General features: G+C 45.0%; 1 protein-coding gene across 2 annotated transcripts in view; it reads left to right on the top strand.

Annotated features, from left to right (window-relative positions):
- phka1a (phosphorylase kinase, alpha 1a (muscle)) overlaps nt 1–16,467 on the top strand; it is a 157,548-nt gene that overhangs the window by 79,652 nt on the left and 61,429 nt on the right. For both annotated transcript variants that reach the window (XM_084313407.1, XM_084313406.1), the window contains 4 exons: nt 9,675–9,809; nt 10,523–10,632; nt 11,147–11,291; nt 13,407–13,485. In XM_084313407.1, coding sequence (XP_084169533.1) covers nt 9,675–9,809; nt 10,523–10,632; nt 11,147–11,291; nt 13,407–13,485 — 469 coding nt within the window. The remainder of the gene's footprint in view (nt 1–9,674; nt 9,810–10,522; nt 10,633–11,146; nt 11,292–13,406; nt 13,486–16,467) is intronic.

Genomic DNA, 16,467 nt, shown 5'->3' with positions numbered 1-16,467 from the left:
ATTCTCATTCTCTCTCTCTCTGGTTATGCGGCCTTATCTCTCTGTAGCTCGCTCTCTCCAGGCCCCCTCCCTCCGTCAGGGGGGAGGCCTTCTCTCTCTCTCCCCGATGTTGCTCTCTGCTGTCTCAAGAACCAACTGCTCTCAAGAGCGATCTCGACTCCTTTTCTCTGTGGTGTTATCTTTTAAGGAATGTTGCTATCTCGTCATTGCTAAGCGACCTCCACTTTTACCCAGATTGAACGGCAAGCAAATGACAGCTTTCCCTTTCATTCTTATCTTAAAGGGGAACTATTTTACTATTTCTTTCACTATTTGGGCACTTTTACACAATTCCTGTGAGTCTATGGAACACCTCTGTAATATATATATTTTTTTTATTCATTGTTTTGTATTTCTAATCAAGTCCTCAAAAACAGCATTTTTCTACCTGAAGATCTTAAGCTGTTTTGAGCCTGGGCTCCAGGTCCAGGTCCAGCCACTGTGTGCAGCTCATCCTGCACCTCTCCATTAACATGCAGCGGTGTCTTTCTGACATCACAAATCATCACATTTTCAAATGACTCAGTTCAGTGAGGGTGAATATTGTGAGAGGAGAATTGGAAGAATGCGCCAATATGAGAATTTTGAGACATAGATCATATTAATATAAGTTCACATAGCTAGGAAACAATGCTAAACACTCAAAAAGGCCATTTATAAGATAGTTCCCCTTTAATGAAAGCGCCCCCACCTTTCCCCTAACAGCACGGTTTTAACCTTGAGTAAGAGATACATCATCCCTGGTTGCCTAGCGCTTCCCACGTCAGGCCTAGGAAAGATGATTCCAGGCTTTAACTGTTTAAAAAAACAGGCCCAGATAAGTTTAAAAAACGAAACCGTTTTAACAGTAATTATCCTGTTTATAATCACAACGAAAGCCAGCCATATCCTTCAGACACTAGGTGGAACTAGGGTTAAATATGTCTCAGGGGGGACTATACGACACTAGGTGGAACTAGGGTTGAATACGTCTCAGGGTGGACTATAGACACTAGGTGGAACTAGGGTTGAATACGTCTCAGGGTGGACTATAGACACTAGGTGGAACTAGGGTTGAATACGTCTCAGGGGGGACTATACGACACTAGGTGGAACTAGGGTTGAATATGTCTCAGGGTGGACTATAGACACTAGGTGGAACTAGGGTTGAATATGTCTCAGGGTGGACTATAGACACTAGGTGGAACTAGGTTTGAATATGTCTCAGGGGGGACTATAGACACTAGGTGGAACTAGGGTTGAATACGTCTCAGGGTGGACTATAGACACTAGGTGGAACTAGGGTTGAATACGTCTCAGGGTGGACTATAGACACTAGGTGGAACTAGGTTTGAATACGTCTCAGGGTGGACTATAGACACTAGGTGGAACTAGGGTTGAATATGTCTCAGGGGGGACTATAGACACTAGGTGGAACTAGGGTTAAATACGTCTCAGGGGGGACTATAGACACTAGGTGGAACTAGGGTTGAATATGTCTCAGGGTGGACTATAGACACTAGGTGGAACTAGGGTTGAATACGTCTCAGGGGGGACTATAGACACTAGGTGGAACTAGGGTTGAATACGTCTCAGGGGGGACTATAGACACTAGGTGGAACTAGGGTTGAATACGTCTCAGGGTGGACTATAGACACTAGGTGGAACTAGGTTTGAATATGTCTCAGGGGGGACTATAGACACTAGGTGGAACTAGGGTTGAATATGTCTCAGGGGGGACTATAGACACTAGGTGGAACTAGGGTTGAATATGTCTCAGGGTGGACTATAGACACTAGGTGGAACTAGAGTTGAATATGTCTCAGGGGGGACTATACGACACTAGGTGGAACTAGGGTTGAATATGTCTCAGGGGGGACTATAGACACTAGGTGGAACTAGGGTTGAATATGTCTCAGGGTGGACTATACGACACTAGGTGGAACTAGGTTTGAATACGTCTCAGGGGGGACTATAGACACTAGGTGGAACTAGGTTTGAATACGTCTCAGGGTGGACTATAGACACTAGGTGGAACTAGGGTTGAATACGTCTCAGGGGGGACTATAGACACTAGGTGGAACTAGGTTTGAATACTTCTCAGGGGGGACTATAGACACTAGGTGGAACTAGGGTTGAATATGTCTCAGGGGGGACTATACGACACTAGGTGGAACTAGGGTTGAATACGTCTCAGGGGGGACTATACGACACTAGGTGGAACTAGGGTTGAATACGTCTCAGGGGGGACTATACGACACTAGGTGGAACTAGGGTTGAATATGTCTCAGGGTGGACTATAGACACTAGGTGGAACTAGGGTTGAATATGTCTCAGGGTGGACTATAGACACTAGGTGGAACTAGGTTTGAATACGTCTCAGGGGGGGACTATAGACACTAGGTGGAACTAGGGTTGAATACGTCTCAGGGGGGACTATAGACACTAGGTGGAACTAGAGTTGAATATGTCTCAGGGTGGACTATACGACACTAGGTGGAACTAGGTTTGAATACGTCTCAGGGTGGACTATAGACACTAGGTGGAACTAGGGTTGAATATGTCTCAGGGTGGACTATAGACACTAGGTGGAACTAGGGTTGAATATGTCTCAGGGGGGACTATAGACACTAGGTGGAACTAGTGTTGAATATGTCTCAGGGTGGACTATAGACACTAGGTGGAACTAGGTTTGAATATGTCTCAGGGGGGACTATAGACACTAGGTGGAACTAGGTTTGAATACGTCTCAGGGTGGACTATAGACACTAGGTGGAACTAGTGTTGAATATGTCTCAGGGGGGACTATAGACACTAGGTGGAACTAGGTTTGAATATGTCTCAGGGGGGACTATACGACACTAGGTGGAACTAGGGTTGAATATGTCTCAGGGTGGACTATACGACACTAGGTGGAACTAGGGTTGAATATGTCTCAGGGGGGACTATAGACACTAGGTGGAACTAGTGTTGAATATGTCTCAGGGGGGACTATAGACACTAGGTGGAACTAGGTTTGAATATGTCTCAGGGGGGACTATACGACACTAGGTGGAACTAGGGTTGAATATGTCTCAGGGTGGACTATACGACACTAGGTGGAACTAGGGTTGAATATGTCTCAGGGGGGACTATAGACACTAGGTGGAACTAGGTTTGAATATGTCTCAGGGTGGACTATAGACACTAGGTGGAACTAGGGTTGAATATGTCTCAGGGTGGACTATACGACACTAGGTGGAACTAGGGTTGAATACGTCTCAGGGGGGACTATAGACACTAGGTGGAACTAGGGTTGAATATGTCTCAGGGGGGACTATACGACACTAGGTGGAACTAGGGTTGAATATGTCTCAGGGGGGACTATACGACACTAGGTGGAACTAGGTTTGAATACTTCTCAGGGGGGACTATACGACACTAGGTGGAACTAGGGTTGAATACGTCTCAGGGGGGACTATAGACACTAGGTGGAACTAGGTTTGAATACTTCTCAGGGGGGACTATACGACACTAGGTGGAACTAGGGTTGAATATGTCTCAGGGGGGACTATAGACACTAGGTGGAACTAGGGTTGAATACTTCTCAGGGGGGACTATAGACACTAGGTGGAACTAGGGTTGAATACTTCTCAGGGTGGACTATAGACACTAGGTGGAACTAGGGTTGAATATGTCTCAGGGTGGACTATAGACACTAGGTGGAACTAGGGTTGAATATGTCTCAGGGTGGACTATAGACACTAGGTGGAACTAGGGTTAAATACGTCTCAGGGGGGACTATAGACACTAGGTGGAACTAGGGTTGAATATGTCTCAGGGTGGACTATACGACACTAGGTGGAACTAGGGTTGAATACTTCTCAGGGGGGACTATAGACACTAGGTGGAACTAGGGTTGAATACGTCTCAGGGTGGACTATAGACACTAGGTGGAACTAGGTTTGAATATGTCTCAGGGGGGACTATACGACACTAGGTGGAACTAGGGTTGAATACTTCTCAGGGTGGACTATAGACACTAGGTGGAACTAGGGTTGAATACGTCTCAGGGGGGACTATAGACACTAGGTGGAACTAGGGTTGAATATGTCTCAGGGTGGACTATACGACACTAGGTGGAACTAGGGTTGAATACTTCTCAGGGTGGACTATAGACACTAGGTGGAACTAGGGTTGAATATGTCTCAGGGTGGACTATAGACACTAGGTGGAACTAGGGTTGAATACGTCTCAGGGGGGACTATAGACACTAGGTGGAACTAGGGTTGAATACGTCTCAGGGTGGACTATAGACACTAGGTGGAACTAGGGTTGAATATGTCTCAGGGGGGACTATAGACACTAGGTGGAACTAGGTTTGAATACGTCTCAGGGAGGACTATAGACACTAGGTGGAACTAGGGTTGAATATGTCTCAGGGTGGACTATAGACACTAGGTGGAACTAGGGTTGAATACGTCTCAGGGGGGACTATACGACACTAGGTGGAACTAGGTTTGAATACTTCTCAGGGTGGACTATAGACACTAGGTGGAACTAGGGTTGAATATGTCTCAGGGTGGACTATAGACACTAGGTGGAACTAGGGTTGAATACGTCTCAGGGGGGACTATAGACACTAGGTGGAACTAGGGTTGAATATGTCTCAGGGTGGACTATAGACACTAGGTGGAACTAGGGTTGAATATGTCTCAGGGGGGACTATAGACACTAGGTGGAACTAGGGTTGAATACGTCTCAGGGGGGACTATAGACACTAGGTGGAACTAGGGTTGAATATGTCTCAGGGGGGACTATACGACACTAGGTGGAACTAGGGTTGAATACGTCTCAGGGGGGACTATAGACACTAGGTGGAACTAGGGTTAAATATGTCTCAGGGGGGACTATAGACACTAGGTGGAACTAGGGTTGAATACGTCTCAGGGGGGACTATAGACACTAGGTGGAACTAGGGTTGAATATGTCTCAGGGGGGACTATAGACACTAGGTGGAACTAGGGTTGAATATGTCTCAGGGGGGACTATAGACACTAGGTGGAACTAGGGTTGAATACGTCTCAGGGGGGACTATACGACACTAGGTGGAACTAGGGTTGAATATGTCTCAGGGTGGACTATAGACACTAGGTGGAACTAGGGTTGAATACTTCTCAGGGTGGACTATAGACACTAGGTGGAACTAGGGTTGAATATGTCTCAGGGTGGACTATAGACACTAGGTGGAACTAGGATTGAATACTTCTCAGGGTGGACTATAGACACTAGGTGGAACTAGGTTTGAATATGTCTCAGGGTTGACTATAGACACTAGGTGGAACTAGGGTTGAATATGTCTCAGGGTGGACTATAGACACTAGGTGGAACTAGGGTTGAATATGTCTCAGGGTGGACTATAGACACTAGGTGGAACTAGGGTTGAATACGTCTCAGGGGGGACTATACGACACTAGGTGGAACTAGGGTTGAATATGTCTCAGGGGGGACTATACGACACTAGGTGGAACTAGGGTTGAATATGTCTCAGGGGGGACTATACGACACTAGGTGGAACTAGGGTTGAATATGTCTCAGGGTGGACTATAGACACTAGGTGGAACTAGGGTTGAATATGTCTCAGGGTGGACTATAGACACTAGGTGGAACTAGGTTTGAATACGTCTCAGGGGGGACTATAGACACTAGGTGGAACTAGGGTTGAATATGTCTCAGGGGGGACTATAGACACTAGGTGGAACTAGGGTTGATTATACAACGGCATGCAAATTTCTCGATTCTGATTGGCCATTCACACGTCTTTATTGGGAACAATCCACGGTCCTGGGCTCAGGACCCGCCCACAACCAAATCACATAACCCTCCCCGGCTCACTCCGGGTTGATAGAGTTGATAGAGTTGTGCCCTTCCTGATGGCTTGTCGTACAGAACTTGTAAGTCGCTTTGGATAAAAGCGTCAGCTAAATGACTAAATGTAAATGTAAAACAGGATCGCGGAGATCAAATGGTTATGTTGAAAGCACCATAACGACTAAATATGAAGCGATTCTGTCAAGGGGAATGTGTTAGTATTTTAAACAATGTTGGATGATGTAATTGATGGGTCTTGACTCAATCTAGAACAAAAGAAAAATCGCGGATTGATTGATAGATTAATTGATTGATTTAAATTTCTTCCTTCCTACTTTCTTGCAGCGTTCTCTCTCACACTGTCCGACGCTGGCGTACCCACAAACACACACACACACATACACACACACACACACACACACACACACACACACACACACACACACATACACACACGCACACACACACTGTGACACACACACACACACACACACACACGCACACACACACACACACACTCCTGTCTGCAACAGCGGGGGAGTCAGACTGAGAGAGAAGCAGCGCTGTTTTAAGTGAGCATGGTCTATTGAATTGATTGATTGGTTGATTGCTAATTTTATTACTGTACCCCTGGTTTCCAACTGGTTAAGTTTAGGCTAAAAGAAATAAATAAAAAAATAGGGCGAAGAAAACGTTTTTTTCCTATAGGGCAAAGAAAACGTTTTAATAAATTTTCAATCAATCATTCCAATAATACACAGTTGGATGTGTTAGTTGGTTGGATGCACTTCAAGCTGCTTCCACATGAGGCAACTTCTCTCAATCATTCCAATAATACACAGTTGGATGTGTTAGTTTGGTTGGATGCACTTCAAGCTGCTTCCACATGGAGTTGTGGGAACTACTTTTTCTGGCGGATGGTTTTTTCAATAAATCTTCGATTAATGTGTGTTTATTGTATAGAAATAAGGTTGGATGAATCTGGCAGTTGTATAAAAGCTTTACACCACGTGCAGTCGTGATTTGTGACCAATAAACCATGCCTAGGGGGGTCTAACGACCCTCGGCTGCGCCTCGGGCCTAACAACCACCCCTAGGCATGGTTTATTGGTCACAAACCACTCCTGCGTGTGATGTAATGCTTAAATACGTCTCAGGGGGGACTATACGACACTAGGTGGAACTAGGGTTGAATACGTCTCAGGGGGGACTATACGACACTAGGTGGAACTAGGGTTGAATATGTCTCAGGGTGGACTATACGACACTAGGTGGAACTAGGTTTGAATACGTCTCAGGGGGGACTATAGACACTAGGTGGAACTAGGTTTGAATACGTCTCAGGGGGGACTATAGACACTAGGTGGAACTAGGGTTGAATATGTCTCAGGGCCTTTTCTCACTCACCCTATTCGTTTCTATTTCGTTCCGTTCTGCCCGTTCCGAGATCTGATGCGAACTCTCCCCCCCCCCCCCTCTCCCCCCTCTAGTTTGTGTACACACTTCAGTCTGGGTGCGCTCTGGGTTTTGTTTACGGTTTGCGTTTTGAGCTTGTAAGCTTGCCGTAGTCGATGATGTCACGCTCGAAATGTAAACACAGGAAGTGTTAACACGGAGACTGGAGAATGGATGTTGATATAAAGAAACAAATAACTAATAAATATGAAGTTATATTTGAACCTCTGTTGTCAAGCCTTGTCAATATAACCCACCCCATTTTATCACGAATGGATGGTGTTGTAGAGTCCGCTTTTGAGCGTTTTGAGCGATCTATTGGTCGACCACGGCCGACTGGTTGGGCACCACTGGTCTAATAGAAATAAATGCATTCGAACAAGAAAGTATAGTATACAGCAATGGCTAACGGCTAACGCTAGTTAACTAGCCTGTTCAGAAGCTAACATTATCCCATCGCTTGTGGCAATTATATTGCGTGTCATTGATCTACTGGTCGACCACGGCCGACTGGTTGGGCACCACTGGTCTAATAGAAATAAATGCATTCGAACAATGTATAGACATAGCAATGGCAAACACAATTTATGACGTTATGTCGGCACCAGGCGCCACGCCCGTGAAAAGGTACAAGCTCGCAAAGCCACACCCCCGGTTCTCCCGGGGCCGAACCCGAGACCACCTCTGCCAGCTGATCCCGTTCAGCGGGGGGTGAAACGAATCAGCGCCGTTTCGCACCCCAAAAGGGGTGAGTGAGAACACTGCCCCCCCCGTGCTCCGGGACGGTGATTCGATACAAAAGGCTGAGTGTGAAAGCCCCCTCAGGGTGGACTATAGACACTAGGTGGAACTAGGTTTGAATACGTCTCAGGGTGGACTATAGACACTAGGTGGAACTAGGGTTGAATATGTCTCAGGGGGGACTATAGACACTAGGTGGAACTAGGGTTGAATATGTCTCAGGGTGGACTATAGACACTAGGTGGAACTAGGGTTGAATACATCTCAGGGTGGACTATAGACACTAGGTGGAACTAGGTTTGAATACGTCTCAGGGTGGACTATAGACACTAGGTGGAACTAGGGTTGAATACGTCTCAGGGGGGACTATAGACACTAGGTGGAACTAGGGTTGAATATGTCTCAGGGGGAACTATAGACACTAGGTGGAACTAGGGTTGAATACGTCTCAGGGGGGACTATAGACACTAGGTGGAACTAGGGTTGAATATGTCTCAGGGTGGACTATAGACACTAGGTGGAACTAGGGTTGAATATGTCTCAGGGTGGACTATAGACACTAGGTGGAACTAGGGTTGAATACGTCTCAGGGTGGACTATACGACACTAGGTGGAACTAGGGTTGAATACGTCTCAGGGTGGACTATACGACACTAGGTGGAACTAGGGTTGAATACGTCTCAGGGGGGACTATAGACACTAGGTGGAACTAGGGTTGAATACGTCTCAGGGTGGACTATACGACACTAGGTGGAACTAGAGTTGAATACGTCTCAGGGGGGACTATACGACACTAGGTGGAACTAGGGTTGAATACGTCTCAGGGGGGACTATAGACACTAGGTGGAACTAGGGTTGAATACGTCTCAGGGTGGACTATAGACACTAGGTGGAACTAGGGTTGAATACGTCTCAGGGGGGACTATAGACACTAGGTGGAACTAGGGTTGAATATGTCTCAGGGTGGACTATAGACACTAGGTGGAACTAGGGTTGAATATGTCTCAGGGGGGACTATAGACACTAGGTGGAACTAGGGTTGAATACATCTCAGGGGGGACTATAGACACTAGGTGGAACTAGGTTTGAATACGTCTCAGGGGGGACTATACGACACTAGATGGAACTAGGGTTGAATACGTCTCAGGGGGGACTATACGACACTAGGTGGAACTAGGGTTGAATACGTCTCAGGGTGGACTATAGACACTAGGTGGAACTAGGTTTGAATACGTCTCAGGGGGGACTATAGACACTAGGTGGAACTAGGGTTGAATACGTCTCAGGGGGGACTATAGACACTAGGTGGAACTAGGGTTGAATACGTCTCAGGGGGGACTATACGACACTAGGTGGAACTAGGGTCCAAACCAACCAAAACAAAGCATTAACATGTTGTCATTATCACGCCAGTGATTTGAAGCTTCGAAGCATTCAGGGTTGGCCCAACATAGTCCATTAAGCAGAAATCATAATGGGCAACCTTTGGCTGCACACACATTTCTTTGGCAGGGTCAAGAAATTGGCTGGAGAGTGTTTTCACCTCATGCAGGTGCATCTGCAAGTATTTGCGTGTGTGTGTAATTTCCCCTCAACCTCTTCTTCTGCAGTGTCTATCCTGGCGGAGAACGAGGAGATCAAGGAGCTGCTGCTGAAGAACGGCATAGAGGTGGAGACCGTTGCTGACCTTTACCCCATCCACGTCCAGCCCTCACGGGTCCTCAGCCACATCTACGCACGGCTTGGTATGAGCCTCAAATGTCTATTGGAGTGGACCTGTCTCAAACCCGCCCTCTTTTCTTGACCCTCCAATCACAACTGTTGCAGGTTTGTCCGAGGGAAGCAACAGTTGGGATTGGAGGTTCAAGAAAAGAGGGCGGGTTTGAGATAGGTCCATTGATTCAGTCACTGGCTTGACGATGATATATTGATGTAAAAACCTTCCTAGTAGCTGCTTTAATAAAATAAAACATTTAAACACATAATAAATTAGATGAAGTGAGATTGAGAAAGGTCTTGCAGACATGCTTCACTCACACCCAGAAATATTGAGTCTTGATAATAAAAGCAGTTTGGTCATCACTGGGAACTCCATTAGGAGACGGTGTAACACTTACATAGCAGGTAAATGTATTCCTAAGTTATACTAATGAAGGGTTTTCAAATGAATGTAGATTTAAAACACAAGACCAAGAAAAAAATGAATCTGTTTACGATACTTTATCCATACCGTTCAGCCGTTGGTTTGTATACATTTTTCAGTGGTCTGATTTCTGTTTTGAATTTTGTGTGGTGTCTTATACGTAGATCTGAACAGGCGAACTCATGTTTAAACAAATGTATGTCTTTCTGACTCCAACCCTTTGCTCCCTCTCCATCTCCTCCTCCCCTTTCCTTCAACTCTCCTTTTCTCCCTCCTTCTACCTCCCTCCCTCTGCCCATCCCATCTCTCCCCTAGGACATAACCAGAGACTGGGGCTGACAGGTCGACCCTACAGGAGAATGGGAGTGTTGGGAACCTCTAAGTTCTACATGATCAGAAACAGCATCTTCGCCTTCACACCACAGGTAAATATTCTAGGCTTCACACCATAGGTACATAATAGGGCAGCCAGAAAAAATAAATAACTCACATCCTCCGTTTCTTGGTGCTGAGCCAAACTGTAAAAACAGTAATACATAAGACAAAGCGGGGCTCGCAACTCACTTGATGCTCCAATGTGTTTTAATTGACAAAATAATAGCAGTGGATACAACGTTTCGACCGACCCTTCCGGTCTTTTTCAAGTATATACTTGAAAAAGACCGGAAGGGTCGGTCGAAACGTTGTATCTACTGCTATTATTTTGTAAATTAAAACACCTTGGAGCATCAAGTGAGTTGCGAGCCCCGCTTTGTCTTATATAATAGGGCAGCCTCAATTGATTCTTTGAGATTGCATGAAGGTTTGAAATTAAATAGGGTGCCCTGTGGAGAAAGTGTGATTGATTTAGTTTTTGTGGCCGTGTCTCAACTTATATCTCTCTATATATATATAGATATATATATTTATTCCTCTCTCGCCATCCCTCCCTCCCTCCAGTTCATAGACCACCAGCAGTTCTACCTGGCGTTGGACAACAGGATGATCGTGGAGATGCTGAGAACAGACCTGTCCTACCTCTCCTCCAGATGGAGAATGACTGGACGGCCCACTGTCACCTTTCCTATATCACAGTCCATGCTGAGTGAGCGCACGCACGCAATATTAACAGAGGTTCCTTGTCCTTTTCAGGACATCACATGGGTAAAGAAAACCACATCTCCCACACACATGGAGAGAGAGAATGGCTTATAGTACACTTAATTATTTTAGAATATTTCAGCTAATGGGCGGCTAGGTGGCGCAGTGGGCAAGGCGCTCGCCACCAACGCAGGATACGCTGGGTTCGAGCCCAGCTCTCCTCATTGCTATCAGATTGGCTGGTCGTTCATACTAATACAATTGGTAGTATTAGGGGGTGGGAAGCTGGTGGGTGGGGATGGGACGTTGTGGACAGCGACTCCTACAGGTCGGTTGGTGCGCCTGCGCAGTAGAATCGGGAAGCGACGAGGGCGGCGTGTCCCTCCCACGCAGACCCTCGCCGCTGAGAGATCGCGCTGTGCAGGTGAATAGATGCGACGGCTGCCTCCTCGAGTACCGGAGGGGACACGTGATGCAAGGCTTCGTCCACATTGCAGCCGGCTTGTGGGAGGCATGGCCAACAGCGTTCGAGACAGGGGAGGGTAGAATTGGACAATACGAAATTGGGGAAGGGAGAAAAATAGAAAATGGGGAGAAAAAGTAGATAAAAAAAAAATAATATTTCAGCTAATGAAGTGAAATATTTATTATCCACTCACTCACTCACTCACACTCACTCACTCACTCACTCACACACAGGCACACTTTCCATTTCTTATGTTTTAGGCAGAGCAGACTTTGAAGGTCAACAGTTGAATGAGCTAAAATTCTAGTTTCATCATCATAGCAAGTAGACACGACAGTGTGTGTGGACAGCGACTCCTACAGGTTGGTTGGTGCGCCTGCGCAGTAGAATCGGGAAGCGACGAGGGCAGCGTGTCCCTCCCACGCAGACCCTCGCCACTGAGAGATCGCGCTGTGCAGGTGAAAAGATGCGACGGCTGCCTCCTCGTGTACCGGAGGGGACACGTGATGCAAGGCTTCGTCCACATTGCAGCCGGCCAGTGGGAGGCGTGGCCTAACAGCGTTCGAGACAGGGGAGGGTAGAATTGGACAATACGAAATTGGGGAAGGGAGAAAAAAATGTAAATTGGGAGAAAAAGTAGATAAAAAAAAGAAAAGGAAGTAACCTCAGAAAGGAAGTACCCTCAGAAAGGAAATAGCCTCAGAAAGGAAGTAACCTCAGAAAGGAAGTAACCTCAGAAAGGAAGTACCCTCAGAAAGGAAATAGCCTCAGAAAGGAAGTAACCTCAGAAAGGAAGTAACCTCAGAAAGGAAGTAACCTCAGGCCCCGTTTAGACGGAAACGCTAGCAGGTGAATCCGCAAATTTTTTTTTTCGGATGTGCCTTTCGTTTATACGGAAACGGCGTTTTTACGGGGTGAAACCGCAAAAAAGTGAGACTACCTTCCAGGGTGGAATTCCTAGAAACGCAAAAGCTTTGCGCTCTCGTCTAAACTGTTAAAACGTATAAATCTGATAAAACGATGACGAAAGGGTTGTCACGGCTCTGGTCGCGCGTACTGCTTACGTCACAGGTAGCAGGTATGCGCCAGTAGCCGAGACGTAAACAAAGCAAGTATGTCTGACTTATATCAACGGAGATCACCTGAAGGCTACATTGGCAGTACTTTTAACCCTTTCACTGCCACACGACAGAAGGTTAACCCTTTACTATCACACAACCGGCTGTCGTGTGGCAGTGAAAGGGTTAAATACACAAGAATCTGTCCCGCGGCGTGAGTGGACCCACTGTCTGTGAGTGACTCTGCTTTGGTGCAATCACATTCCCCATCCACAGTCTGCGAATCAGAGGCAGAGTAGGGCGGGTCTTCACAGCACGTCATGTGACATATGCGCCAATCGTGTGACAGTGGGGCTCCGTCGTCTCGAGTCGTTACAGCGTCGTCTGCACGCAGAATTCCATCCCAAAACGCTCGTCTAAACGTAAAATTTAAAGTGAAACCGCAAGATGACTTTTGCGGTTTCTGTTCACAAAACGCTCGTCTAAACGGGGCCTCAGAAAGGAAGTAACGTAATGTCTGTGTTTCTCTCTCTTCTTCTTCTTCTTCTTCTTCTTCTGTGTGTGTGTGTGTGTGTGTGTGTTCGTGTTTGTTCAGCGGAGGACCACTCTGACCTGGACCCAGCTGTCTTGGCCACTCTGAATAAGCTCCAGGATGGATACTTTGGGGGAGCAAGGTTGGTTTTCTTTTTACTTTAGAAATCTATAAAAGGAAATCAATCATGAAATGTAACAGGGATACCTTGACATTTAGAATTTGAGTCTCTTTCACAAACATTTATGAAGGTCCTGGAAATTAACAAACAAAAATTACCGAAAAATATGTAATGGAATTTCTTCTCAATGCAATGTGGGACCATTAAAGGACCATCCCATCTAGAAAGACCAGCATAATGCATAATTTGTGTGCATAGGTGTGTAAGGTGTATGTTTTGGTAGATCTCAGCCTACCTTTCACACTGAAAATGGGTGGAGATTAGGGATTCAACAATACAGTACAGTTCAATACGTACCGTGGTTTTTGGGTCGCGGTTTCGGTACTAATTTTGTGCGTACGGTGAAAATAATGCTATTTATTTATTTATTCCAAAATGCTTTTTTTTTTTTATCCACTTTTTCTCCTCCTGTTTTTCTGTGTTTTTCTCCCATCCCAATTTAGTCGTTATGTCAATTCCCCCCTCCCCTTCCTGGTCGTTGCTCGCATGTTTCCCCCACTGGTCGGTCTAGGGAGCCCTGGGCCCTCATTTATCAACGTGGCGTACGCACAGATATGTGCGTAACCCGTGCGTACGATCATTTCTAAGCAAAGTGTGGGATTTATCAATTTGAACTTGTGCTTGACTTTGTGCGTATATTTAAGCACAGGTCGGACCATGCGTAGCTGGCGCCGGTGGTAGAATATTTTTACAACGCGGAAATAAGCACTGACTGCGCTCCGCGTAACTCAACTCGTTATTATTTTGCGCATATATTGCAGAAATACGGGAACGCTTTGATTATATTTAAAAGGCTTTGCCATTGTTAAACGTAATAAGTGGAACCCCGAAGCTGTAAGCAGAATACAAGTCATATGAACACCCACGATATAGTGTTCTTCCCCCTTCCTATAAGAAAGAATAAAAAACGCATTGCAACGAGAACAGACTGAGGTTATTTGTTGAGTGTATGTGTATACAAAACCCTTGCAATAAATGTATGTATGTATAAATGAATGAAAAGCATACATGCTCTGGACACAAAGCATATATCGTGTGGGTGATATCATGACTTGTATTCTGCTTACAGAATTTCACTTATTTTGTTTTACAATGTCAAAGCCTAAATCAAAACGTTCCCGTATTTCTGCAATCTATGCACAAAATAATAACGAGTTGAGTTCTAACAAAGAACGTATTACATGCTGGTAGGCTGTAAACTATGATATGAATATGAATATGATATGATATAAAGGTATACTGGTCCGTCCGCGAGGATATCGAGGACTCGAGTAGGATAGCCATTAAATGCAATTTGAGAATATAGGCTAAAGCGACGGCCTATAGCCTATACATATTATTTAATGTTTTCATAAGCATAAAGATACAACAGCTAGATTAATGATCAAGTTAGTTTACTGTATGCAGGCTTCGCAGGGCTGTGTGTTATTATATATGCGCAAGTTACTGTTGCATAATGTAGGCCAGGGGTAGGCAATTAAGTTTGGCAGAGGGCCAAATTTTTTCCAAGCCATTGTATGGGGGGCCGGAAACAAAAACAATGGCTAATTTAATATATTGATAGTGAAAAAAGTTTAACTCTGTGACAGACCACCTTATAACTAAGACATACATTTGTGGCAGAGGCAGATAATGGACAAAATAAATGAGCTGCATAGGTGGCCTAATAAACTGTAAGCGACATACACATTTGCACTGAACATTATACCTTTGTCTGTTTGCCATTTTATTATAAAACCAGAGACAAGCGCCTTTCTCTTATCGGCCTATCTTACATTACACGCAACCAATGTGTCTATCTGACAGCCCTTTCTGTGGAGCACACTGGACTATTGATGTGACCATTTCTATCATTTCCATTGGCTATAGTGACAGACATAGATATATGATAAATGGATAGATACAGCGGATTAGATGCAGTCCAGAGAAAACAACCAATCTAGATATTTCAAGATTCTATGCTTTACATCCGCACATTCTCTGAGAGATGCACTAAATTTTGAGATGACAATCGATTCCGATACAATAAAGCAAGTCTTTATCACAAACAAATCCAAAGATATTTAATGTTTTACAAAACATGTCTACTGTTGCGCCCGGCTTTAGAGGGTTAAAATCCGAATAGTATTTTTTATTTAGTTAATAAATGTCTCATTGTAATTCCTTATATACCTAATGTAGCACATCTTCTTGAAGCAGATTCAGCTTTTTTTGCTCTGATTTGACTTCAGTTTAATTGCATTGTTACTGTTCACATGTGTGGTGCCGTCACAGTCATATATAAGTAAAGATAAAGTTTGAATGACTTACTGAACTGATGTTTTAATTTCACACCACACATGTGGTGTGGCTTGTTTGTTATTTCAGCACCAGGCGCTGTCCACCAATTTTTTTCATGTTGAGCAAGCACTACATTGCACCTCGCTGCCTACCTGTTATTCACTCTCAACATGGATAAAACAACGTATAATAAGCATTCTTTAGGTGGTGGTAGTTTCTCAATTTGGACATTATAGCTATTCTGAAGGGCCAGATATTATTGCTGGCGGGCCAATTTCGGCCCGCCGGGCCGCCTATTGCCGACCTGTGATGTAGGCTATGGGCTGGCTGCTATTATATGTAATTCATATAGGCTACTATACCAACAACAAAATAGATTGTATCATATGCCTCTACACACATTATATTATACACATCATATTATATCTTGGTTCGGCAGCGCCTCTGTGAACAAGCTCTCAGAGTTTGCTCCATCAATAAACAAATCCAGTAATGTGAACAGGATTCCACGCGGTCAATGTACAGATAATCTGCGATGCACATTTTGGCTGATAATGTGCCGGTGGCCGGAGTCTCATTCAGGCCTAATTGTATTTAATTCAATTGTAATGTTATTACTGGGGTATCTAAAACATCACTTAAATGCAGATCAGGGTTATCCAC

The sequence above is a fragment of the Notolepis coatsorum genome, assembly GCF_963971535.1.
Source record: "Notolepis coatsorum genome assembly, chromosome: 4".
Lineage (NCBI taxonomy): Eukaryota > Metazoa > Chordata > Actinopteri > Aulopiformes > Paralepididae > Notolepis > Notolepis coatsorum.
The sequence above is the reverse complement of the archived record's forward strand: the minus strand, read 5'-3'. Positions and strand labels throughout refer to the sequence as shown.